General features: G+C 34.2%; 1 protein-coding gene across 17 annotated transcripts in view; it reads left to right on the forward strand.

Annotated features, from left to right (window-relative positions):
• LOC123550631 (FH1/FH2 domain-containing protein 3-like) overlaps positions 1-27,250 on the forward strand; it is a 161,849-nt gene that overhangs the window by 111,315 nt on the left and 23,284 nt on the right. For 14 of the 17 annotated variants that reach the window (XR_008371279.1, XM_053545328.1, XM_053545326.1 and 11 more), the window contains 11 exons: positions 1,131-1,198; positions 3,245-3,350; positions 4,815-4,909; positions 11,219-11,330; positions 12,646-12,740; positions 13,968-14,111; positions 15,800-16,035; positions 16,380-16,519; positions 17,951-17,995; positions 20,283-20,513; positions 22,551-23,581. Coding sequence is in view for 16 of the 17 variants with exons in the window: in XM_053545328.1 (XP_053401303.1) it covers positions 1,131-1,198; positions 3,245-3,350; positions 4,815-4,909; positions 11,219-11,330; positions 12,646-12,740; positions 13,968-14,111; positions 15,800-16,035; positions 16,380-16,519; positions 17,951-17,995; positions 20,283-20,513; positions 22,551-23,581 (2,303 nt within the window). In the remaining variant the exon portion in view is untranslated. The remainder of the gene's footprint in view (positions 1-1,130; positions 1,199-3,244; positions 3,351-4,814; positions 4,910-11,218; positions 11,331-12,645; positions 12,741-13,967; positions 14,112-15,799; positions 16,036-16,379; positions 16,520-17,950; positions 17,996-20,282; positions 20,514-22,550; positions 23,582-27,250) is intronic. The other 3 variants (XM_053545334.1, XM_053545327.1, XM_053545335.1) reach the window with 3 other exon arrangements.

Below are 27,250 nucleotides of genomic sequence, written 5' to 3' on the forward strand. Positions count from 1 at the left end.
ATTTGCAGAAGGTGGTGTTCTACAATATGTAAGAAGTGTAGTGTTCTGCAACATGTGTAGAGTGTTCTACAGTGTGTCTAGCATTTAGTTTATCTTGCAGATAGGCAGCTTCAGAATTAAGAATGATAAATAAATTCCATTCCATTCCATTCAATTGACCATCCAATGCTACATTTATAATGAGGACTTCAGTCTGTTGTCTTACAAGGTTGAAACAAATAATTGTTTTTAGCTCGACTATTCGAAGAATAGGGGAGCTATCCTACTCGCCCCGGCGTGAGCGTGAGCGTCACACAAATGTTAAAGTTTGCGTACCACCCCAAATATTTTCAAAGTCCATTGAGATATTGCTTTCATATTTTGCATACTTGTTTACCATCATGACCCCAGTCTGTAAAAAGGAGGAGGCAACTCTATCAAGCATTTTGACTGAATTTTGGCCCCTTTTCGACTTAGAATAAATGTTAAAGTTTGCGTACCACCCCAAATATTTTCAAAGTCCATTGAGATATTGCTTTCATATTTTGCATACTTGTTTACCATCATGACCCCAGTCTGTAAAAAGGAGGAGGCAACTCTATCAAGCATTTTGACTGAATTATGGCCCCTTTTCGACTTAGAATAAATGTTAAAGTTTGCGTACCACCCCAAATATTTTCAAAGTCCATTGAGATATTGCTTTCATATTTTGCATCCTTGTTTACCATCATGACCTCAGTCTGTTTAAAGGAGGAGGCAACTCTATCAAGCATTTTGACTGAATTTTGGCCCCTCTTCGACTTAGAATAAATGTTAAAGTTTGCGTACCACCCCAAATATTTTCAAAGTCCATTGAGATATTGCTTTCATATTTTGCATACTTGTTTACCATCATGACCCCAGTCTGTAAAAAGGAGGAGGCAACTCTATCAAGCATTTTGACTGAATTATGGCCCCTTTTCGACTTAGAATATGCTTATAGTAATGTTAAAGTTTTACTCATTGCTTATATTATACTATCAAGTACTGAGAATAGTCGAGCGCGCTGTCCACTGACAGCTCTTGTTTTCTGTACCTGTTTTAAGTTTATCTGAATTAACTCAACAGTAATTGAGACAACTGCTTTTATAGTTTGATATTCCTATTTTCAGAAAAACTGCTGAATTCCAGTGGCCGTGAGTTAAGACGTGCCTTATTTTCCCTCAAACAGATCTTCCAGGTAAGGTTAATGACATTTTACTCAAAAGTTAACAGTACGTTGACATAGTTACAGTCTTGATTGCAAGTCTACAGGATTATAACCCACTTTGCAGTTTGGTGCCTCTCACTAGAGGACAAGGGTTCGAACAACATAGCATCATGGCAGTGCCTAATAAAACCTGGAGTACCTGGATTTTCTCAGAGTTTATTCATTAGTATCTTTTTAAAAGCTGAAATGAATAAAATTAATGTAAAAGTAAGTAATTTCTGAACATATATGTACATGAATTCAATTGCTAGACTTCCTGGGTAAGTTGAAATATAATGTTATTTCAAACTTAAAAATGAGGTTATAAATGTGAAAGTTCTTTATTTAGCTGAAAGCGCAAGAATACTTGATTTTCTGGTGTGTATAATATGTTATCTAACAAAATGAAAGGAAACTGCAAATGTTAAATTGAAATAAAATCAAATTTAAACTGTCACTTAGTTTCAGAGAGTTCTAAAAAAAGATAATTTTGGGCCAAAGATAAACTTAAGGTTAGGCGGAAATATAAAGATTAGCTGTTTTGTGCCAAGTGGATATTTTTACTGAAAGCTATTGATAAGGTTTTTACACTTACGTCAGATTCTTATTGAGATACCTTTGATTTATTCATACAGTTTGTTTAAATACAATCTATGTTTAGAATCTTACCTATATTGTAGAACATGCATACTTAATTAAAGGTGCACTACTTTTTTTGCTCTGTTAAACTTCACCCATGAAAATACAAATTTTTTACTTTGGATGTTGACTAATAGCTCAGTCATTGCAAGAATATAAGGAACAGAGATTTTGAAAATCTAATAAAAAATCTCACTGCTGAAAGATAAATTTAGAGTTGATCTTTCTGGTTCTATCACTGGATGTTTATCAAGGGTAGATAAGCCAATTATTTAATTTCCTCCCAAATTTACCTGTCTGTAGGTTGGTGTACATGCATTTCCCAGCATGCATTTCCCAGCAAGACCCAGGTAAATGTAGAGATACAGTTAAAATGTTTTGAAGTAGATAGATCATGTGGTAAAAGATATTACCAGCAGTGAGTATTAATGAAGTAACATCCCAAACAGATATATCCCTTATAGTACGTGACCTCATCAGGTGTAATAATTCATTGGTGAAAAAAACATAAAATGGAAGAGGCTTATAAATAATAAGTTACATGAAGACATATTAATGTCCTGCTTAGCTGCAGGCCTTAGTAGAAATGAAGAGTGATTTTTATCAGAAAATTTTACTTCCTTAGTTATAGGAGGGCAGTGTTTTTGTGTTGGATAATGTGTTTGTTTCTCAGTTTGAAGGTTGTCGGCTTGTTGAAGTGACACTTAAAAAAGCACAAGCGCTGCCCCCTTTCCCACCCCTTCTCCTGGGCTGAAGGCTTTAGCAGATGCAGTAACTTTTATTGACAAGCTAAATAAGATTAGTATGAATTAAAAGGGAACTTGGTAGATATAGGGCTATAATGAAACAAAGAGTATACTTTTCGCAACACTTAAGTACTTATGTATGTGAAGAAGCTACTCCGGGGCAATGTACTTAAGAATAAGGAGGTTACAGCTAATAAGTTGGTAATTAACTTGTTAGTTATCAATGTTGACCATCACTATTACTATATGTTTTACTCACCCATCCTCTTTGTCTTAATGAATAAGTGAGATTTTGTCAGTATCTTTCAGTCAGAAAAAAAGCTTGTTTTCTCTAAGGTCATGTCCTTTAAGGCAGAATTGTGAGAATATCTGTATGAAATATTATATATTCACTGTACTGTCCAGCTTATGTATACTATATTAAATTTGTTGTTGTTTTTTACCCTCTCATATCAAATTTTTTTACTTACATATCAATACTTGCAAGAATAATGGTGCTTTAGTTAAAGAAGGTTTTCATTTTTATTTTTTTACCAGTAAGCTGTTCACATGAGTAGAGGTTGGTACAATTTAGAATGGTAATTGTATTTAATAGCATATTGTGTGTGTTTAGTGGTCCAAGATTTAATAAAATCATTGTATTGTTTTACAGGATGATAAAGACCTTGTGCACGAGTTTGTTAACAATGACGGCCTTGACTGCCTTATCAAGGTGGGAGCGGAAGCCGACCAGAACTACCAGAATTATATACTTAGAGGTAAACTTGTTGGCAATACATTGTAATTGCAATGCTATTGAATTATCCTCGAAGCCCCAACATGGCCAGTTAGAGAGCAGCTGCTTGAAGTTGGATATCATTCTGTGACAGTATGATGTATTTAAGGTCAATTTTAGCTCCACTATTCGGAGAATAGGGGTGCTATTCTACTCGCCCCGGCATAGGCATGAGCTTTCTTGGTTAAAGTTTTTAGGCAACCTTTGTTTTTCTGTCATATCTTTCTTACTATTACTTATGTCTTATTGTAACTTCAGGTAAACATTGTCCAGCATACAAAGTATGTGCAGGGGCTGGGCCCATTATACCAAAGGTCAAGGTCACCAAGGTGTTGTACTTAGGTTATTTTTAAGGTTAAAGTTTTTTTCTGCAATATCTTTGTTACTATTGCTTATATCTTACTGTAACTTCGCATAAACATTGTCCAGCATACAAACAAAGTATGTGCAGGGGCTGGGCCCATTTTACCCAAGGTCAAGGTCACCAAGTTGTTATACTTGGAACTATTTTCATGTTAAATTTTTTTGAAAGCTTCATTTATAGACATATCCTTGGTACTTTAAAAGATAATGACTTGAAATTAAAAATATTTTCTTTATAATCATCATCTGCATGTGTGGTTACAATCCCCATAACTCTAATTGTATTTTTGACAAAATTATGCTCCTTTCATACTTAAAGATTTTTGGCAATCCTCGCTTTCTGGATAAAACCAGTACAATGTAAGATAATGATTTGAAACTTAAAATGTATCTTTATCATCATCATCTGCATGTGTGGTAACAATCCCCATAACTCTGATTTTTATTTTTGACCAAATTATGCCCCTTTCATACTTAAATTTTGTGACAAAATTTTACTATCAAATCGCCGATTAGTGGAGCGAGCTGTCTTACAGCTCTTGTTCTATCATCTCCCATGTGGGGAAGTTGTCATATAAGCTGTGCCATGAGAAAACCAACATAATGGCATTGCGACCAGCATGGATCCAGACCAGCCTGCACATCCGCGCAGTCTGGTCAGGGATCCATGCTGTTCGCTAAAGGTTTCTTTAATTGCAGTAGGCTTTGAAAGCGAACAGCATGGATCCTGACCAGACTGCACGGATGCACAGGCTAGTCTGGATCCATGCTGGTTGCAAACCCACTATGTTGATTTTCACATGGCACGGCTCATATATCTTCTGAGAAGTGTGTCTGATTGTTCTTTAGTCAGCTGTGCATAAATTTATCAGATTCATTAAAAAGTTTAATATTAACTGATGCTTTAAATTTTACTTTTAGCTTACAAAATAGGATATATCTGCACTAAATGAGTTAAATTTTGGAAATATCAACATGTTAAAATGAGAGATGTACCTTTGACTGTATCTTTGGCAGGGTATAATTGACTGTATCTTTGGCAGGGTATATTTGACCATATATTTGTGATGATGTATATTTTCAGCCCTGGGACAGGTGATGTTGTACGTTGATGGTATGAACGGTGTCATCAACCATAATGCAACAGTACAGTGGCTGTATTCACTGCTGGCATCAAAGGTATGTTATCCTAGGAATGCCACAAGGGCTACTGTATGATATAGGATGATGGGAAGCTTAGCAGATAAGGTGGTGGCTGCTCTAGAGATTCAGGGTTCAAGCATTTGGCTGTATAAAGATTGGACGGCAAATTAAGCCAGTCTTAGTGTACTGCTGAAATAAAACACATTTTGACAACCGTCTAAATTTGTTTTGAAAACTTAATTATCTTGATGTGCAAGTCTATGGTATTATATAGAGGATATTTTTTTGTACCCCCATTAACAAACTTAAGAAGGGGGTATACTGTCATCATGTCAGTGTGTCTGTGCATGTGTGCATCTGTCTGTGCCCCTGTGATAACTCTGGAAAGAAGTTATGACCCCTTTTTGAATTAAGATTCAGCAAAATATCATTGTCTGATCGATAGCTATTGAAAATATAAATGGATTAAATTCCTTTTAGTTAGACAATTACATGGTTATAAATTACAGGCCAAGTTTCGATTTTAGTAAACAGTCCACCATTTTTTTTTTAGCTCACATGTCACTTTGTGACAAGGTGAGCTTTTGTGATCGTGCAGCGTCCGTCGTCCGTCCGTGCGTCCGTCAGTCCGTCCGTCCGTGCGTCCGTAAACTTTTGCTTGTGACCACTCTAGAGGTCACATTTTTCATGGGATCTTTATGAAAGTTGGTCTGAATGTTCATCTTGATGATATCTAGGTCAAGTTCGAAACTGGGTCATGTGCGGCCCAAAACTAGGTCAGTAGGTCTAAAAATAGAAAAACCTTGTGACCTCTCTAGAGGCCATACTTTTCAATGGATCTTCATGAAAGTTGGTCAGAATGTTCATCCTGATGATATCTAGGTCAAGTTCGAAACTGGGTCATGTGCCGTCAAAAACTAGGTCAGTAGGTCAAATAATAAAAAAACCTTGTGACCTCTCTAGAGGCCATATTTTTCATGGGATCTGTATGAAAGTTGGTCTGAGTGTTCATCTTGATGATATCTAGGTCAAGTTCGAAACTGAGTCACGTGCGGTCCAAAACTAGGTCAGTAGGTCTAAAAATAGAAAAACCTTGTGACCTCTCTAAAGGCCATACTTTTCAATGGATCTTCATGAAAGTTGTTCAGTATGTTCACCTTGATGATATCTAGGTCAAGTTCGAAACTGGGTCATGTGCCGTCAAAATCTAGGTCAGTAGGTCAAATAATAAAAAAACCTTGTGACCACTCTAGAGGTCACATTTTTCATGGGATCTTTATGAAAGTTGGTCTGAATGTTCATCTTGATGATATCTAGGTCAAGTTCAAAACTGGGTCAACTGTGGTCAAAATCTAGGTCAGTAGGTCAAATAATAAAAAAACCTTGTGACCACTCTAGAGGTCACATTTTTCATGGGATCTTTATGAAAGTTGGTCTGAATGTTCATCTTGATTGTATCTAGATCAAGTTCAAAACTGGGTCAACTGTGGTCAAAAACTAGGTCAGTAGATCTAAAAATAGAAAAACATTGTGACCTCTCTAGAAGCCATACTTGTGAATGGATCTTCATGATAATTGGTCAGAATGTTCACCTTGATGATATCTAGGTTAAGTTTAAAACTGGGTCACATGCCTTCAATAACTAGGTCAGTAGGTCAGATAATAGAAAAACCTTGTGACCTCTCTAGAGGCCATATTTTTCATGGGATCTGTATGAAAGTTGGTCTGAATGTTCATCTTGATGATATCTAGGTCAAGTTTGAAACTGGGTCAACTGCGGTCAAAAACTAGGTCAGTAGGTCTAAAAATAGAAAAACCTTGTGACCTCTCTAGAGGCCATACTTTTGAATGGATCTTCATGAAATTTGGTCAGAATGTTCACATGAATGATATCTAGGTCAAATTCGAAATTGGGTCACATGCCATCAATAACTAGGTCAGTAGGTCAAATAATAAAAAACCCTGTGACCTCTCTAGAGGCCATATTTTTCAATGGATCTTCATGAAAATTGGTCAGAATTTTTATCTTGATGATATCTAGGTCAGGTTCAAAACTGGGTCACATGAGCTGAAAAACTAGGTCACTATGTCAAATAATAGAAAAAATGACATCATACTCAGTTCAAAACTGGGTCATGTGGGGACAGGTGAGCGATTCAGGACCATCATGGTCCTCTTGTTATAGAGTTATGACCCCTTTTCAAGCCAATAAATTTTAAATGGATGATTGGTTTGAATTCATTGTAAGTACACAGGTATAAATTATAATCCTTAAATAAGGCCAAGTTCAATTTCAGTTATATTCTAATTTTTGGCAGAAACATGGCCCATTTCTGATTTGACAATTTGGTTAAATGTTGGTCTGATCTATAACTTTTGAATGGATGAATGGACTGAATTCATTTCTGGTACACAGGTATATGACTGTAAATTATGCCAGATGTTCACATATCACATGCATTTGTAAAGTCTTCATCACGATGTTAACATGGATAAAAAGTTAAATAATTCTTTGAGATTTTAAATTTCTTATACATTTTTGAGTGCATGTCTTTATGTTTGTAGTCATTTACATTCTTAAGTATTTTGATTGATGTACATTTTAGAAACTATTTCCTATTATTTATAACTCATATTCTTTCATGTTGAAATGTATTTCTGTAACAGTGAAAATTATAAAATGAAAAAAGTACTGTTTGAAAAATTGAAAGTTACAAGTAAATCTAGCTCTAGATTTCTGAAAAACATGAAGTGAACGTCTGCTTTTCTGCTGTTACTTATTTTGCTACCTTTAACTTCATATACCTGAAAAGTAATTAGATTTGAGAAAATTGGATTGCATGCTTTTAAATGTGTTCATGTTTAAGTGGTAATTACCAAGTAATTATATAATTTTTGAAAACCTCCTGGTATATAATTTAAAGTTTGAACTACTGAAAATGTTACGCTCATTTAAAAATTGAGTCAGGAATACCCGTTTCTTTTACAAGATGATACTGATCAGCCTGTCAATCAAAATTGTGTAGGTATCATATTTTTAACACACAATGCAGAAATTACGGCTCTGTCATTTAGTACTGTTATCTTGTATATAGGTGAAATCGAATGTAGATCGTATCTGAAAATGAATCTTAAATTGCAGCAAGTTAATATAATAAGTAGAAAACCTTAATCTTTAGGCAGCAAACAGCTCTTAATCATGTGCATATTGCATATATAGTATTTTACCCTGTAATCTGATGAATTATTTATAGTTATAAATAAAGGGCGTAAATGTGGTAGTATTTAATCGGGTCAAATCATGTCGACAGTATTGACACTTTCTCGCCTTTTCATAGGTGCTATAACATTACGGCACATTTAACCCTGACAATATGTTAAAACGGTAAAGAGAAATTAATCTAGATAAACTGATCCGTTAAGGAGATTAAAATTGCAAGCAGATATGTGTATCAACTAAGGTGGTATGTCAAAGTAAACGTCTAATGTCATAATTATAGGTTATGGTCTTAAGTGTACTGTGTATTTCATATGATATAATAATAATGTTTTTGGTTTCAGAATTTTAATATTTATTTATGAGACCCCTGACTATGCAGGATTAATGTAAAATCTCAAGGCTTATGATCTATATTTTAATATCAGATCTTCAGATATTCCTGTATTTTCTTTTGAAGTTCAAAAATTAAACTTTTCCTATATATAATTTTTTTGTTGAAATGGAAAATTCATATCCAATTTTAATTTTACACTTGTGTCAGACATACATATTGTGAAGAAAACATGATGCATTTGAAAGAACATTCCATATAAAAAGTTCATTTACTTAAAACATTGTCTGTCTCAAAAAATCTGCTTGAAGATGCTAATTATAGTAACAAGTTCTGCACTATCTTTAACTGACCACAGGTTATCCCTCTTGACTAAAAACTGGCACATTTGCAGAAATTAGAATTGAGAAATACAGAATAGAATTAATAATTGTTTTCATTTTTCTGTATTTAGACTTTATATTATTTGATAAAAATATTTTCTTTGTTAAGAGTCAGATTTAAATGTAATACTTAAGAACTTAAGCTGTTGAATAGGATAAATGATTTGATATAATGAAAACATTATATCATAAATTTGTTATGCCTTTCACAGAAAGAAAACTTTTAATAAGATCTGTCAATAATTGAAAATAATCTGTACTAATTCTGACTGACATTTGTGTATCCTGTATCAGGTGAAAGCTCAATCAAGCGTAGGAATACCACACTGCAATTAGGTTAACAATTGAAAAAGTGTGTTAACAGACTGGAGCAAAAATAGACCAACTATCATACATTATACATTTATTGAATGCCTTGCCAGTCAGTAGTTAAAAACTTACTTGCCTCAGGACAGAGATGTTGTATTACATGATACAACAAAAATAACCTTTTTTTTTTTTTTTTCTGAAGTTTTGATTTTTGTTTGGCCACCAAGCAAATCTATGCATTTCAACTATAAACCCATCAGAAGCATAGGCTATGGAGGAGCTATTAATATAACATTATTATTATATATTATGCTACTTTTGCACGACTCATTGAAAACATCTCGTGCTCATATTGTTGTTCATAAATCAGAATGTACTTTAACTGATGTTTGTATTGGTTATTGGCAAAGTTTTTTTCAATCAGTTAAAATAGACAGATTTTTTATTCATCTCTAAGTGTCGAGTTAAGAATTATACTTCAGGTTTTTCATAATTTGTGTTAGCTCTTAAGAGGTTATAATTATATGGTATTAATTAATTTATTCAGATTGTGATATTGATGACAAAGGTTGGTAGAGAAAGGTACACCCTCAATTTAAGCATAGTCCAAGGAAATACACCATTTATTTTACCCACAAAATTGCAGATATGGCTGTAAAAAAACAAATATACTTTAAAACTATTTCCTGCACAAAAACACAACGAACTAGATAAATCATAATGCACACCTTACACCTCCCACACTGAATCTGTAGCAGCCATGCAAGCCAGAAACCTTGAATTTATCCCTGATACAGAGAAGCGAGACCTTTCCTAGTTAGAAAATCTAGAGAAAACATTGCCCATATATTACTGAAGACAGGCTATGAATATTGAATGTTTGTATGTCGACAGATTTCCTGTTTGTATGATAGTGTAACCGATGGACTTTTCTGTCTCAAATATGATTCTCAAGAGTACAAAGTGTCAAAGGTGAACCGTTCTGTACGTTATATATTAAATCAGTCAGTTGTTTACCTGTTTGTTTGGTTCTCATTCTATTTCTGTTTGGTTACTTCTGTAAAAGCACAAATTTTCCAAAAACAATTACTTGTGACAGTACTTATAAATGAGCCACGCCATGAGAAAACCAACATAGTGGGTTTGCGACCAGCATGGATCCAGACCAGCCTGCGCATCCGCGCAGTCTGGTCAGGATCCATGCTGTTCGCTAAGAGTTTCTCCAATTCCAATAGGCTTTAAAAGCAGCCAGCATGGATCCTGACCAGACTGCGCGGATGCGCAGGCTGGTCTGGATCCATGCTGGTCGCAAACCCACTATGTTGGTTTTCTCATGGCGCGGCTCAAATATTCATGAACAAACTTTAGATTCTGGTTGTTTGTTTATAACAAAAACATTTTGATCTTTAGTTTGTAAAAAAAGTTGGATGAAAATATGCTTTTACACTGTTTTCTTTCAATTTATTATTGAAGTTGTGTTTTGTCTTTGACTTTAATGAAAGAGGAAACAATATGTCAAGTTGTTACTGAGTAGAAATTTTTGTTTGTTGCAGGTCCGACTTTTCTCTGTACAAATGAGCCTGCAGAATATATTATTTGTTTCTACGTTTCTGAGAAAGAAGTACTTGTAAAACTGAAATTCACATTAAAGTAGATTTATTTTCAGACAATGTTCTTTCATTTATGTAAATATATTAGATGTACAGTGTACCTATGAAAACATTTTCACCAATATCCTTTGTTACATTTGATAGATATAATATTGAGCCGCGCCATGAGAAAACCAACATAGTGCGTTTGCGACCAGCATGAATCCAGACCAGCCTGGGCATCCATGCAGTCTGGTAAGGATCCATGCTGTTTGCCTTCAAAGCCTATTGCATTAGAGAAACTGTTAGCGAACAGCATGGATCCTGACCAGACTGCATGGATGCACAGGCTGGTCTGGATCCATGCTGGTCGCAAAGGCACTATGTTGGTTTTCTCATGGTGCAGCTCATATAATCATGACTGGAAAGATGTTCTCTCTGACTATAGGGAGCAGTCAAAATTTGATGGTGAAAATATTGTAAGATTATATTACAGTTTTGGTTACATTACAGTTTCGGCTAGTGGTGAAGACAGCGCTCAAGTTACTGCTGGTGTTTGTAGAGTACACTGAAACAAATGCTCAACATCTCGTCAAGGCTGTGAACGCTGTAGATAAAAAGAGAAGTAAGTAGTTACATGTCCTAGTTTGGGGCTCACTAGATTGATGTATATATAAAGTCACAGTTTTTAAAATATTGAAACTTGACCAAGAATTAAAATATATACTGAAATATGAATTTATGAGAGCAAGGCAAATAACTTACACGTCTGTTAAATATTTATACCTAGTGAATACCTGTCTCCTATATTAGTGACATGTGCATACCTTGCTTAGTCATATTCATTTACAAGAAAGCAACCTTTGAAAAAATTGAAATGTTTATATTTAGATATCGCCTAAATGACTAGAGGTCTATTTTTCTATCTCTAGAACACATGCTAGTGTTCCATAAAACTTGAAAAAATCATGCTGTTGTTTTGTTAAGATTTCTACCTAAGCCGAATCTTGCCACCTGTCTGCTCTACAAGTCTCACACTAAATAATGATCACAGTTTCTTACAATATATAATTCTACTTTATCATTCTCTGACATTTGTGACTTGACAGCACCCTCTCCACAGTGCAGTCTAAGACATCAATGTGGTTTTCAAACAATATAATGTCAAAAATAATATCTCGAATGTGTGCTTGTCTGGTCTTTTATTGATGAAATAGATATTTCTCAGTATGATGTGAGTGATATACTTTGTACATGTTTATCATATGTGCACTTTTTCTTGACTTATTGAAATAGGTTTATGTTAAGCCATCATAAGATATGGTACATATGTTTATATATATGTGCTCGTTCATTGCTGTAGGTGACATATTTTTGCTTGACATATGCCTGATGTCACCCACTCTATACTTAGTGTCTGTAATAATGTGTTAACTGACCTTTTGATAAAGAAAATGATAATTAAATAAATATTGGGTGTAACATATATATTTTATTCCTTATTAAATATTGATTGGTATTGACACATGGCCAATGCTGGGAAGAGTACATTAATAGATAAATAAGGACATTTCCCTTTATTCTACATATGCAAAATGTAAACATCTTTCAGGACAATGAGATTGATATGTAAGAAAACAGGTGGTTCAATATTAATCTTGTCAGACTTAAATTAATTATTGTGAAGGGAACCAGCTGGCTTACAGAATGTTGCTGGTACCTCTTACATGTGTTGAGAGAACTTGGTGGAACCTTTCTCTATCATTAAAGCACGCTCTTAGTTGTAAGTGCAACTTTAAGCTTTAAAAAAAGGGAAGAAATAAAAAGTATTTGTATGTTTTCTGGTCAAATGCAGACAAATATTTTACCCTATTATATATGCTAAAGTTCACTGTGTTATTATAACTATGCAGAAGTAAACTTTTGTTGTTTTGTTTCAGTGGTAAAACCATGGACAAACATTATTTCAATATTAGATGAAAAAGATGGAGGTGACACAGAACTTCTTGTTTATGCCATGACACTTCTCAATAAGGTAATTGTCAGAAAGTACTGTAAAAGCACGTATGAGCCGCGCCATGAGAAAATCAACATAGTGGGTTTGAGACCAGCATGGATCCAGACCAGCCTGCGCATCCGCGCAGTCTGGTCAGGATCCATGCTGTTCGCTAATGGTTTCTCTAATTGCAGTAGGCTTTAAAAGCGAACAGCATGGATCCTGACCAGACTGCGCGGATGCGCAGGCTGGTCTGGATCCATGCTGGTCGCACACCCACTATGTTGGTTTTCTCATGGCACGGCTCATATTTTTGTTGGGTCAAAACTTCGCGAATTTGAAATTTTGAGTATGTTCGCAAGGTTTAATATTTGCGAAATTGTAAAAATGGTATCCTACTTAAATTCGAATAATACTAATGGTGAATATTTATGCGAGGATTAATTTTCGCAATATATAGGGCCTCGCGAATATAGCAAAATTTAAACCCTCGCGAAAATTCCTGCTTTTACAGTAGTCGTGGGAATGGACTTAGTATTGTTTTTACTAACTCATAGTTAACATTTGAAAGATAAACTGGTTCAGTGGTTAAACATTGACAGGTCCTGGTGATACTAGAACTGAGATGACATGATGATATAAGTGCATCTTTTGATTGAAATATGTTAATCAAATGATTATGCATTTTACAGCTGCAGTATTGACAGACTAAATGCCATTTACATAAATTCAGTTTGAAATTTTAATTAAACATGTACATTAATACCATAGGTTTTTAACACTAATGTTTTGGACTTTTTCATGCTTGATCTACAGTACATAAACAGAGAAAATGTTACATAATGATAGCAGCTTTAAATAATGACCTAAGAAACATGTTTTGTGCTGAGTGGCTGCTGATGTGGGTTTCAGCTTCACTCAGGGCATTGAATTGTACATGTGAGGAAGCTGTTCAGCTGGCTTACGGAAGGTGGATAGTTCTATCCAGGTGCCCGCTTGTGATGAAATAATGCACAGAGAGGCCCTGGGGTCTTCCTCCACTATCAAAGCTGGAGAGCCGCCGTATGACCTATAATTATTGTGTCTGTACGACGTTAATCTCACAAAAAAAAGGGGAAAAAAAGAAATGTGTTTCGTTTCATAAGTTGGAAATGTCAAGCAGTCATAAGGAATTTTAAGAAGGTATATAAAGAGCGAGCTTTTGATGCCTATTCACCATTATGTGAATTTGCAAGTGTTATATTCCCTCTGTTTTGTAAATTGTAGGTATTAAATGCTGTGCCAGATCAGGACACATTCTACGATGTCACGGACGCACTTGAAGAGCTTGGTATGGAACGTATCACACACAGACACATGAACAGGAAGGGAGCTGACCTTGACCTTCTCACACAGTTCAACTTGTATGAGGTATACATTTCGATTTATATTTTAAATGCATACTCTCCCGGTTTTATAGATTGAAACCTTTCTGTTCAGGCTGACGGTTTATTGCAATGCCAAAATTGCAGGCCCTTTAGCCAATTTGACCTTTAAAATCTTTTAGATGTTACCCACATGACTGACATTTCTCAGGTAGTTTTGATGGCCTTCTAAAGACTGTCAGATTTAAAATTATCCACTTCCAAATCAAAATTGTCATTGTTTGTAATGTGTAGAATCAGTTGTCATAGGTGATTTATAGACACACTTCGTAGAATATTTAATTATGTCCATTTTAGACAGTTGGAGGATATGTGTATTTCAAAATACAGAAAACCCTGAGTACCTAAAGCCCTTTCTTAGTTGGTTGTTACTTGCCAGGTATATAATATCGAAATGTTTGACATTGTTAACAGAAGAAAAGAAATGAGCCACGCCATGAGAAAACCAATATAGTGCGTTTGCGACCAGCATGGATCCAGACCAGCCCACGCATCCGCGCAGTCAGGTCAGGATCCATGCTGTTCGCTAAGAGTTTCTCTAATTGCAATAGGCTTTGAAAGCGAACAGCATGGATTCTGACCAGACTGCGTGGATGCGCAGGCTGGTCTGGATCCATGCTAGTCACAAACACACTATGTTGGTTTTCTCATGGTGCAGCTCAAATATCAGACTTTCAAGTCTTGTTTCTGTAGTACAGAGTTTACTGGGCTACCAAATTGTAACTTTAAATTACATGTACAAATAAATATATGAATATTTGTATTGAGAACACACATAAAACACATAATATTTTTTACAGACCCAAAAACGAAAGGCTCGTCTTCTAGTGGTAAAGCTATCTTTGTGTTGGAAAATAAAATGTTTCCGCAGTGAAATTGTCGAACAAAAATTAATGCATTTAAACTGATTGTCTGTATACTGTCATGTACAAGTAAAGTCCTGTGTTATACCTTTGTTCATAATTGTTGAAATATTTTATTTGTTATCTGTATCAGAGCCTGTCAAATTTTCAATTTCAGCTGTGTTCAGTTAGTATTGCATGGCTATATTGCCACAATGTGGGTGTTTCAATTGGATTTTCACTACTCACCAAAGATATAAAAATCATACTGCTTATTAAGAGGATATTAAATGAGTGTCTTTCCATGTTGAATTTATTATAAGTCGAATAATAAAATGTGAGGCTCTGCCGAGCATTCAATGAGTTTTAATATATTCAATGTGAAAGTCACAACTGTAGTTTTCTTTTTACCAGATGTTAGCTTTTTGGGTTGAAATATAGAAATTTCTTCTTTCCTTACTTATATAGATTCAGTGGCCATCTTCTTTGCCTAAATACATCAGATTTCAAAATGTAATTACACTACTGTAATACCAAAAATACGTTTATGTCACTGCCAGATCAAACGAGATAAATTTGTATGTTCAAGAATATTGTTGCATTTTGTCCATACTTTACAAATTAAATTTGTAATGAACATCTTATGTGCATATCAGAATTTCCTTTGGTCATTAATCTTGAAATTGAAGAGTTGAAATTGTTCCTAAAATTTAAGGTTCACATATGTAAGGTTTATGTATTTGAGGTTTACATAAGAATTAAGTAGATAAGGTTTACAGACGTAAGAGATTGCTTTTCAAAGTTTTACTAAAGTTTATTTTTTCAACTGCAGGCGGCTTTGAAAAATGAGGATGGTGAGGAAGATGAAGTTGGGCAGTTGGAAAATCTGCGGCGAACTCCACGCATCAAGAGTGACGGAGACATTGTGAGGAAGAGTCGGCGGTTTTCTACAGGAGTTATGCCAAATCGTAGTTCTCTGGGAAGTATAGAAGGAAACGAACCTTCTACACTGAATAAATCTGCACTTTTAGCCGAGGAATACAACAAAAGAAAACAGAAATTAAAAGAGTAAAAAATTTTGACTTATGATGTCTGTTTATTTAGCAAACATTTCTACATGTTAAAGTGTTAAATAATATAATATATAATGGCTTAGAGATATTGCATGTAGTTTCAAGTTACATTTCAGAGTTCAAGTTTAATTTACGTTGGTCAGATAAGAATTAGTAATAAACTATACCATTGTAGGTGAGTATGCTGCTATTTTATTAAAGAAACAGATAAATAAAGGAGAAGCCTAATTGGAATACATCAGGGTATTGTATTAAAACTGCAGCATGCTAACCTAGTATTCGCATGGTTCATATGCTTTTTATAGATTTTATCATTTTGTTATTTGTCTGATTTAATAGGAGATCTGCTATACCTCCGGAGGAACATGAAATGGTAGACAGATTACCAGATAAGCAGACACGATTGCAACGGTTTGGCTTGCTCCAAGATGCGTCTGACGATAGAAGTAAATATATTAATGGCTCCGACAAGTCGCATTGTACGTATATGATTTTGGTTGACAGTTGATATCATGTAGTAGTACTGTATGGTCTGTGAATATTTAGAATCAATGTCTTAAAAGAGTTGAGTCACACCATGAGAAAACCAACATAGTGTGTTTGCGACCAGCATGGATCCAGACCAGCCTGCGCATCTGCGCAGTCTGGTCTGGATCTATGCTGTTCACTTTCAAAGCCTATTTCAGTGAGAGAAACCATTAGCAAACAGCATGGATCCTGACCAGACTGCGTGGATGCGCAGGCTGGTCTGGATCCATTCTGGTCGCAAACGCACTATGTTTGTTTTCTCATGGCGTGGCTCAGTTTACTCCAAAAAGGGTAAAAGCTACCCCTGCAGTCAGGACAACCTTGTTTCATTCCTGACATGCATCTGACAAGAGACTGAGTGTAATGGAGTGATGTTATGAAGACAATTTGAAAAATTGCATGAAGAAAATATTAGAGTGGTACTTTTTGCTTGACCATTTGAAGGCAAGGAAGAGCTATTGCACTCACCAATTAGTAGGAGTTGGTGTCATTGTTGTTTTTGTATGTAAGCTGGTATCTGGGTATCCAGTTTTGGGAATGGATTGAAACTTCGCACACTTATTCACTGTTATAACCTGACATTTAGTGCTCAGGTTTTATAGCTTTTATTTTGTTGTTTTCACAAAGTTATGCCTCTTTTTTCGACTGAGCAGTTTTTGTTTAAGTTTTGGTATCTCAGTAACCACTTGTTGGAATGAATTGAAACTTAACACATTGGTTCCCTGTGATGGTCTGACATGCAGTGCACAGGTCCCAAAACTCTCTTTTGCTTCTTTACAAAGATATAAACCTTTTTTCCTACTTTTGGTGTAAACTGTTATCTTACTAAGCGTCATGAGGTGGGACAGTTCTATGACTCAAAATTATTGCCCCTATTTTACTTGTTCATGATGATGTTCTCATTATTTGAACTTTTTATAGTTACACAACTTTTGAATAGTCAGGCACTGTTGTTCTCCAACAGGTCTTAAATTGTTTCATGATGTCTATTTGTATGTTTGTAAATAATGTATGTTGTCTGAATGAGAAATGAATATGTTAGTACATGTACCTACGCATGCTGATATACAGAATTTTTAAGTTTAAAAACAAATTTTAAAGAAGAATGAAACAAAAATGACCATGGAAGGTGGACAGGGAGAATATGGATGGCTTTGCTTACGCTGTTGCAAATTTTATTGTTGATTTATGACTTACAGATCTGTTCTATGCTATTTACTAATCGAAAAAAGTAATCTTGTGGCGTTCATCAAGTATAAAATTTAATAATATTGTTTTATATTTACTAATTGCTATGAAAAACATTATGCCTGGCAAGAAAATGAATGCATTTAACTTGAATTGTTTGTTCTCATAGAATTTGAAATTAAACTTCATTTTAGCTGATGGAACTAATTCGGAAATTAATGATACGCTATCAGTTAATGGTAAGTCACCCCACCCACATAATAACAAGCTTTGGTATACTGGTTATACACAATCATTCATAGTGATATAAAACTCTCAGGCTCTCTTTGCTTTTACTCTACACAAGTTTTAAAATTGCTGCTTTCATACCGAAAGTAAAAAATATTATACAAACCTGAAATTATTATGTTACAAGATGACTGTTTTTATTTTTATGGAAAAGATTTTTGTAATTAAGTATCTTAACTGTATACAACTTCCAACATTCTTCTTTTTATTGGTACTTAAGGTATTGGACCCATAATGGTGCTCCGCAAATTCTGTGCAATTACGTTTTCTCTTTATCCTACTTCGGTCGTCTTCGACTGTTAATATTTCTAAAGCAAGCCTGCCGGGAAATTCCTAAATTAGCTGTGGAAAATACATAATAAAACAGAAATATCCAGTTGTCATTATGGGTCAGCTACCTTAAACATCCTTAAGACATGGTCTAATTTACCATTTTTGTCTGAAAGTTTCGTGATACAGTTTCTTTTATACATTTATTTAAACCAATAATTAGTTTTTTTTATTAATGCAGTGTTAATTGGCAGTTCAGCAATTTTATTACATTCTGCTTCAGTTAATTGATATTCTGGCTTGATTTTCCCCCGCTTTCCTAAGTTGTTTCTTTTTGAGCAAGGTGAAGGTCTTTGTAACAAACAGCATAAGGTAAACAGACATTTTAACTTTAACTTTTGATTGTGGGATTGAGAGCAGGGATTAGGGAAGATTGTTAACTTGGAAAGGAATTTAGTTAATGTATCAGAGGTTAACCCTTATTATGCTGGACATGATTGATTCTGCCTTTGCGACCAGTGCAGATCATGATCAGCCTGCACATCCATGCAGTCTGATCATGACATGCACTGTTCACCATTCAGTCAGTATCCTTTTGGTATGCACCCCTTTTAACAGTCAATGGTACTGTCCATATTGAAAGAGGGACAAGTTCATTATAGAAATTTAGCAGGGTAAGGGTTAAGATGTCTGTATATACCTTTACTGGGTTTTTCTTCCTCACTGTTCTAATATTTTTGTGCTTCTTGACCTTTATCTGCAATCTTTTCTTTCATTTCTTCATTATAGAAAATAACCAAAAAGTAACAAGATGTGTTGTTTTTTTAATCCTTACATGAAATGATATTGGAAAGTTTTTTAAAAATTCAGTAGTTTCCACCAAGATTTCTAACAGAATTGAGTTCTTGTATCTCATTTGATAATTGTACAAAGTCATTGGTTTGTCTTCTGCACAATAAAGAATTATAAAAAAAGAAACCTGTCATCAGTTTTTTCAGAAAGTGTAGTTTATGATTAGAGAGCCTAGCCATTTTATTTTGTCATCTATTAAAATTTTTTTAAGTATACAATTCTGTTTGAGGACTACAGTTTATATGCTACATGTATATTGCTGAATATGTAGAATAATAGACTAGTTTCTACTGGGATTATTATTTGTGAGTTTAATGATTTAGAAATTTGTACGGCAATAATTTGAATAACATGAATTTAACTGATTTCATATTGACAATGCTATTAAAGGTATGGATTGAAAATTTCATCTTTATTTTGTTATTACTTCTTCATGAGCATGGTTACTTAAAAATAATTTATTTCTTTTAAAGTAATTTCTTCTGCCATTTTATTCCTTGAATTTGGTGAATGTTTTTTTGCAAGAGCAACACTGTGTTCAGTTTTGCTATGGAGTGACATTTTGAATGTTTTTCTTTTATTTCTTGTTCCGAATTTACCAAATATGTACATGAGAACTCAAATTAGACATATACTTCAATGATATTGGGATATTTGAATAATGGAATTTATTTAGTTTGGTAGCCTTGGTGACAGTTGCCTGTAGTGAATTTTGGACAGATACGTAAATCCTTTTTTGTCTTCGATTGAGCACCAAAACAAAAAATGTGTCATATTGTTTTTCGTTATTTTAAGTTTCATATTTTCAGAAGAAATTAAAGGCAAATGGACAAAACTTACTTCAGAATATCATACTAAAGTGAATATTTTCTTATCCAGCTTAATGGAAGGAAAGGTTTAATCATGTTTTCCAAATTAATGAAAATGATTATTGTACAGTAGACATTTGTCTATCTGTATGAAATACAAGACTTGATACGTTATGTTTGAAGTTCAAAATCTGATAATATTCAAAGTAAAGGCAGTCTGAATAGTTATGAATTGTCACATGTACATATTTGGTTGCTGTGTTCCAATTTTGTTGCCTAGCAACTAACCTGGCATGTTTGCCTGCAGATATGATGAGGAGCCGCCGTGACCGGCGGGCCCGCCAGCGTGACTTTATCAAAGCGCAGGAAGTTACAACACTGTTGAAGCGGGAAGGTGATCGAATGTCAATCGCGAGCAATGACTCTACAAGCACGTGCAGTAGTAATGGCAGTGCTGCACCTGTTGCCATGGAAACTAATTTACATGGTGACAATAAATACTCTTCTTTGAGTTCACTTAGTGACACTGAATCTTTGGGTAAGGATAAATAGAAAAATGTCCCTGTAGAGTAGTTTGTCTCTGTCACTGTGTATTGTTTCTGCAGCCTTGTCAAGCTAGGGGTTTCGGCATTGACTGCACACACTAAATGGCCAGTGCTACTTTCCTACAAGAAAGTTTTTGTTAGAGGAATTCTTCCATTGAAGAGTACCTGTTTCATGAAATGCATTTACAACAACTTGATTTACTTAGAGAATATACTGAAAGCATATAGTTTTACTATTGGACTTTGATTTAGACGTATAATAGGCGGATGTAGAGATTATAAAAGACGATTTTATCTTGAATGAAATGACTATAGCATGATTTGCTACATGATCATTAAGAATTATTCTGTTATATATAATAATTCTCACAGAACCACGTATTTTCATGCATGTTTTAAAACCATATTTCATCTGAAAAACAGAGTTGGGATATAAGAATAGGACTTTAACTGTTTTGTTGGGATTTAAGAATAGGACTTTAACTGTTCTGTTGGCATTTAAGAATAGGACTTTAACTGTTCTGTTGGCATTTAAGAATAGGACTTTAACTGTTTTGTTGGGATTTAAGAATAGGACTTTAACTGTTTCGTTGGGATTTAAGAATAGGACTTTAACTGTTCTGTTGGCATTTAAGAATAGGACTTTAACTGTTTTGTTGGGATTTAAGAATAGGACTTTAACTGTTCTGTTGGCATTTAAGAATAGGACTTTAACTGTTTTGTTGGGATTTAAGAATAGGACTTTAACTGTTCTGTTGGGATTTAAGAATAGGACTTTAACTGTTCTGTTGGGATTTAAGAATAGGACTTTAACTGTTTTGTTTGGATTTAAGAATAGGACTTTAGCTGTTTTGTTGGGATTAAACAATAGGACTTTTACTGTTTTGTTGGGAGTTAACAATAGGACTTTTACTGTTTCATTGGGATTTAAGAATAGGACTTTAACTGTTTTGTTGGGATTTAAGAATAGGACTTTTACTGTTTTGTTGGGAGTTAACAATAGGACTTTTACTGTTTCATTGGGATTTAAGAATAGGACTTTAACTGTTTTGTTGGGATTTAAGAATAGGACTTTTACTGTTTTGTTGGGAGTTAACAATAGGACTTTTACTGTTTCATTGGGATTTAAGAATAGGACTTTAACTGTTTCGTTGGGATTTAAGAATAGGACTTTTACTGTTTTGTTGGGATTTAACAATAGGACCTGAACTGTTTTGTTGGGATTAAACAATAGGTTTTTTACTGTTTTGTTGGGAGTTAACAATAGGACTTTTACTGTTTCATTGGGATTTAAGAATAGGACTTTAACTGTTTTTTTGGGATTTAAGAATAGGACTTTAACTGTTTTGTTGGGATTTAAGAATAGGACTTTTACTGTTTTGTTGGGATTTAAGAATAGGACCTGAACTGTTTTGTTGGGAGTTAACAATAGGACTTTTACTGTTTCGTTGGGATTTAAGAGTAGGACTTTAACTGTTTTGTTGGGATTTAAGAATAGGACTTTAACTGTTTTGTTGGGATTTAAGAATAGGACTTTAACTGTTTTGTTGGGATTTAAGAATAGGACTTTAACTGTTTTGTTGGGATTTAAGAATAGGACTTTAACTGTTCTGTTGGGATTTAAGAATAGGACTTTAACTGTTCTGTTGGGATTTAAGAATAGGACTTTAACTGTTTTATTTGATTTTAATTTTATGAATTGACAAAGCCATGGAATCCACAAAAATTAGTGACCCACCAATGTTAACAATTTGACAGTTTTTGAATTTAAGATTTATATTAATGATGTTTAATTCAGAGATACAAGTAAAATCTTGATATTTTCATCTTGAACACTTCAAAAAAAAAAAAAAAAAAAAAAAAAATGAAGGGTAATATTTAGATGAAATATGGTAGATGGAATTTTACTTGCTTTGAATGCTCACTAACAGTTTCCTCATTAACAATGAGACAAGATAAATGTTGCTTGAATGCAAGCATTATGATGAGAAATTTATTCGTATATTTTAACATGTTGTTGTTTGTTGCAGATAATCAGCACCATAAAATGGGACGAGAGCCACCAGATAAAAATTATTTGCCATCACAGAAACCGGATGAATCAGGGTACCAGTCCACGGACGATCACAGTCGATTACAGGAGGATGCGTATTTAAATGAAAATGAATCTCAGTTACAAAATGGTGATATGCAAGGCATTTCTAACAATAGACGTTGGCTGATGTACAAAATGGCGCACAAAGACGAAGACACAGCACAAAATGCATTTACCGATCAGAGTGCGCAAGAAAAAGATAAATTAATAAATGATAAAAATCAGACATCGCCTGTAAGTGCTAAATTAGATGATAGTCATAATAAAGTGAAATCAGAATTAGAACGTTTCGCAAACAAGAAGCCAGAGGACTCGGGACCAAAAAGACCCTCTGGGCCGGCAGGGGATAAATCGGGGCTTATTAGTCAGGCCATGTCAAACTTAAATAAAAAGTCAGAACCTTCTAAACCTACAGAACCAGTTATACATAATAAACCTGATGCTAAACAGGCAGAAAGTGATTTACAATGGGAAAGGTTAGCTAAACGATTTCATCGCTCGCTAAAAATAAATGATATGGATTTTACAGACTTGAAAGACGATGATGATACGGATGTGTTCGCACCTCCAAAATTAGACTTTGATTCTGGTGTACCCCCACCCCCAGGAATACCTGGTGGTGTGCCACCCCCTCCCCCAGGGATACCAGGTGCTCCACCCCCACCCCCTGGGATGGGTCCCCCTCCACCTCCTCCTTTGGGAGGTATTGTCCCACCACCTCCGCCTCCAATGGGAGGCGTTGTTGCATTCCAGCCAGCAATGACAGTGGATTTACCTCCACCTCCTGGTGCAGAATTACAGAAAAATAAAAAGACTGTGAAACTTCACTGGAAGACGGTTCAACCGGAACATCCACACCCATCAACTAAAGGCGAGACAATCTGGAAAAATATTGTTAAAGTGAATGTGGACCCTGATAAACTAGAGCACTTGTTTGAGACGAGACAAGCGGAACTCAAACAGAAGGTCTGTATCATAACCTTTAATAATTCTGTCAATTGTTTCACCATTATTTATGGCTTCTGTTTTAACTTAGTTCGAAAATAGTAACAGCAGTATTTTGTAAATGTTACTAAGCAGCTGATTAGAGCACTGCAGAAAATTACAGGTTTTGCTTGTTTCTTTTTTTTTTCTTTTGCTGATTTAAAGTCTTAAGCATTAAGAAATATAAACTTTCTGAACACTAGATGTAAAATATAAAGAGTAAATTACTGATTTTCACATATAATGGCCCATGCTTTTCTTTCTCTGATAAGCTTATCAGTTGAGAAATGCTTCAGCCCAACTTTCAGAGCTGCATTTCTTCAGGTTCCATTTTTTTTTTCAAAACTTTTTTTCTGAAATTGATATACTATAAGTACTATCTGTAACTGAGCTGAAGTAGTTCTCAACTTTATAGTGGAAGCAGATTATTTACATTGTGGCCAAACATTCGAATTGAAATTGTTTAATACATATGGTGTTCTTTTCATAATTACTTGTACAGTGTGACTGAGTCCTGAAAGATACATTGTTTTCATAAATAGTTTTGTATGTTAATTGAATTACACAGGGTGATAGGGGCATAAGCTAAAAGAATGACACTTGAGGTGTGATGATTTAAATCATACCCACAGTTTGAGCAGTTTTCCCATGTTTTACACGAGTTTACCTCAGTTGTTCACAAGATACCCTTACTTAACCTCGAATAGACTGTCTTCCTTATTTTTAAACAAAGAAGAAAAGTTTATCCAAAATATTGGTCTTACCAATATCCCTGCTTAAAAATTGTTTTATATTAAATACCGAGGTGGCTGCTTATAAAAGAAAGCTTGTTTTTACAACACACTGAACTTTATTTTTATATATTAGTATGTATTAACCTGTTAAAATTTGAAAATAATTTTTGATGTGAAGTAATTTTATTCTATTGTGATTCTTTTTCATGCTTGTTTACTACGCTGGATGTTTATTGCATGTTGTATGCTCGTTCGTAATTCAGGATACGGTAAGGACAAAAACAATACCCCCCGCAAAGACACAACATTTATTCACTTATTACCCCGCCCCATATACCAATATACAATAACCTTATTATTACCTCAGGTTTATTATATCCTACACCCACAATTATATTGAATGGAATTCACCCTCGTGTTCTTTATCATTCCTTCATAGACATTTATATGTTAAATAACACTTTTCTTGCACTTGCACTGGACTGCACACAAATTGATCAAGATGAATAAGTATATTTGAAATATATCCTATATTTTCATATATGTAATGAATGTTTTTTTGGGGTTTATCCGACTTTTCAGATTTTAAAATGTTTACTAGTAGATTAATGACTTCATTTGCAAGTCTGCATCAAAACGGTGCATTGAGCACTTCAAAATTACAGTGACCCTTTATTTGGACACAAAAATTTTGGTATAGAATCCCTGGTCTGAAGTATCTCTTTGGACAGGAAAGATTGGCTAACTCCATTTCTTTCACTAAGATTTATCAAAGAAAATTTCAGTGTAGTGGGATTATGGGCATGTGCCCTCTCTGCCTTACCCAGAATCAAGTTTTCGTATTAAATGCCTGGTGCAAGATTAGTGTTTCATATATCAATGTTTGAATGGATCATACTTTTATAGTCCCTGTCAAGTATTTGTCAAAACCAGGTCACAGCAGCAGATACATGTGTATGATTTAATATTCTCTAACAGTAGTATGTAGTATCAGTCAGGCATTTACAGATGAACATAGACAGTAAAGTGCATTGTAAAGTCTTGCAAGATCCTTACAACTTAGAAACACATAAAGACAAATTTTCATAAGAATTTATTACATTGTAATTGACAATGAACATGTATATGTTTTTGGCGAATAAACTTGACTTGACTTGTACTCAGTACTCAGTCACTTGTAGATGTAATCTAAGCCGGAGATTATTTTAAAACAAGGTCATGATAATTGACCCAACATTAGGGAGGTTGGATTGTCTTGGCAGTAAAATAATCAAGTGTAGCTCTGTGACTATGTTCATCTGTATTTATGCTGAATTGATTTGCAAGTTTTGACTAACAGTTTGCCAGCATGCATGTGAAGTAAATATTTCTTGTCTAATATATTGGCTAATGTACACAAAAGACAATTTTATTTTCTACTGTACAGAAAACTGTACTCTATTGCGTTTTGTTAACTTCGTGATTTATTTAGAATGCCTGTTTCTAATTTAACCGCTTAGATAAGATTGTCTTTTGTTAAATATTTTCTTGAAACCCCTTCACAAGAATTCAACAAATTGGTCGTTAGCTTTTTTTGCTGTTACAGAAACTGAAAATCTACCTGTATTTCAGTGAGTTGGTGATCAGCCAATCCATTGTCATATATAATTGTGAAGAGGTTTATTTCTTTAACATATTGTTGTAATTGTAATCTAAAGTAGTTAGTTATTGTAATAAGTATATAGTGGGCTATTATTTTAGCTGTTCCGTTCATTTTATTATAACTTTATGAAGTCTATTAACAGAAAGTACTTTTATTAATTGCAAGACCTGTTATATCTATAACCAAAAATTTTAATTGGAAACCTGACGTATAGAATATAGAATAAGAGTTAAATAAATAGCCTACTAAATCACATTTAATATATTCTTTTAGCATGATGTTGATATTTATAGGTTATTAGATTTTTATTGAGAAATATGCACGAGTTCTGCAGCGGAAATATTGCGCAACTTCAGGAACGCAATATTATTCCGCGAAAGAACAAGTACATATTTCTCGATGCAAATCTAATAATTTTTTTTATTACATACACATACTACGCTTATAATTATTATATAAATGATATAAATTTGTTCTTTATCCTGAGTAAAATTGAAAATATCGTCATTAAAGAACTTTTAAACATGGTGACATGCATGAAACTGACATCACAAATGATGTCATGCACCCGATATGAAATTTGAATGTCATGGAAAAATATTGATGTTTCAGACCCCACTGTAACTTAACGGAGTTTATAAATGAGTATGTAATAAATATATATATATATATTGGTTTGCTATCCAGTTATTTATTTTCAAGAAGTAGAATTGAAAAACAGAATCCAGGAAATGTAAAGCCTTCTAATGGAGCTAGTAGGTTACATTCTACCAATTCAATTCCTTATTTATTTCATATTAATAACAAAACATTCAGACCTCATTTTCAGCACTTTAGAGCATTTCAATGATATGAAAACCATATATGGTCATTTAGTATAACATGTCTTCTTAACAAAAATAGAAAAATATTGACATGTTATGTTGTATATAAGAAAAATAATCTGTTCTGAGAAACATCACCCTCTAAAAATGCCCCCATGAAAACAGCCGTTTAGCAATTACGCATAGGTAGACATTTTTCGCAAAGAATAAAACTTATTCCAGGAAATTCACAATGAAAATGGTCTAGATCTTTTCTCAATACAATAAGCAATAAAAATAAGCCAAAAATTTAACTGTCACCTCCTCATGTCACTCATTATACCAGATTTCATCCATAGCATGAAACTACATTTTGGACTACTTCACATGTAACACTGAGTAGTCACTTCCGGTTTGGTGTAATCCGTCCTAGTATTCTCTGTGGATACTAATGACTATGTCTAAAGTGATT

The sequence above is a fragment of the Mercenaria mercenaria genome, chromosome 6 (genome assembly GCF_021730395.1).
Source record: "Mercenaria mercenaria strain notata chromosome 6, MADL_Memer_1, whole genome shotgun sequence".
Taxonomy (NCBI): Eukaryota; Metazoa; Mollusca; class Bivalvia; order Venerida; family Veneridae; genus Mercenaria; species Mercenaria mercenaria.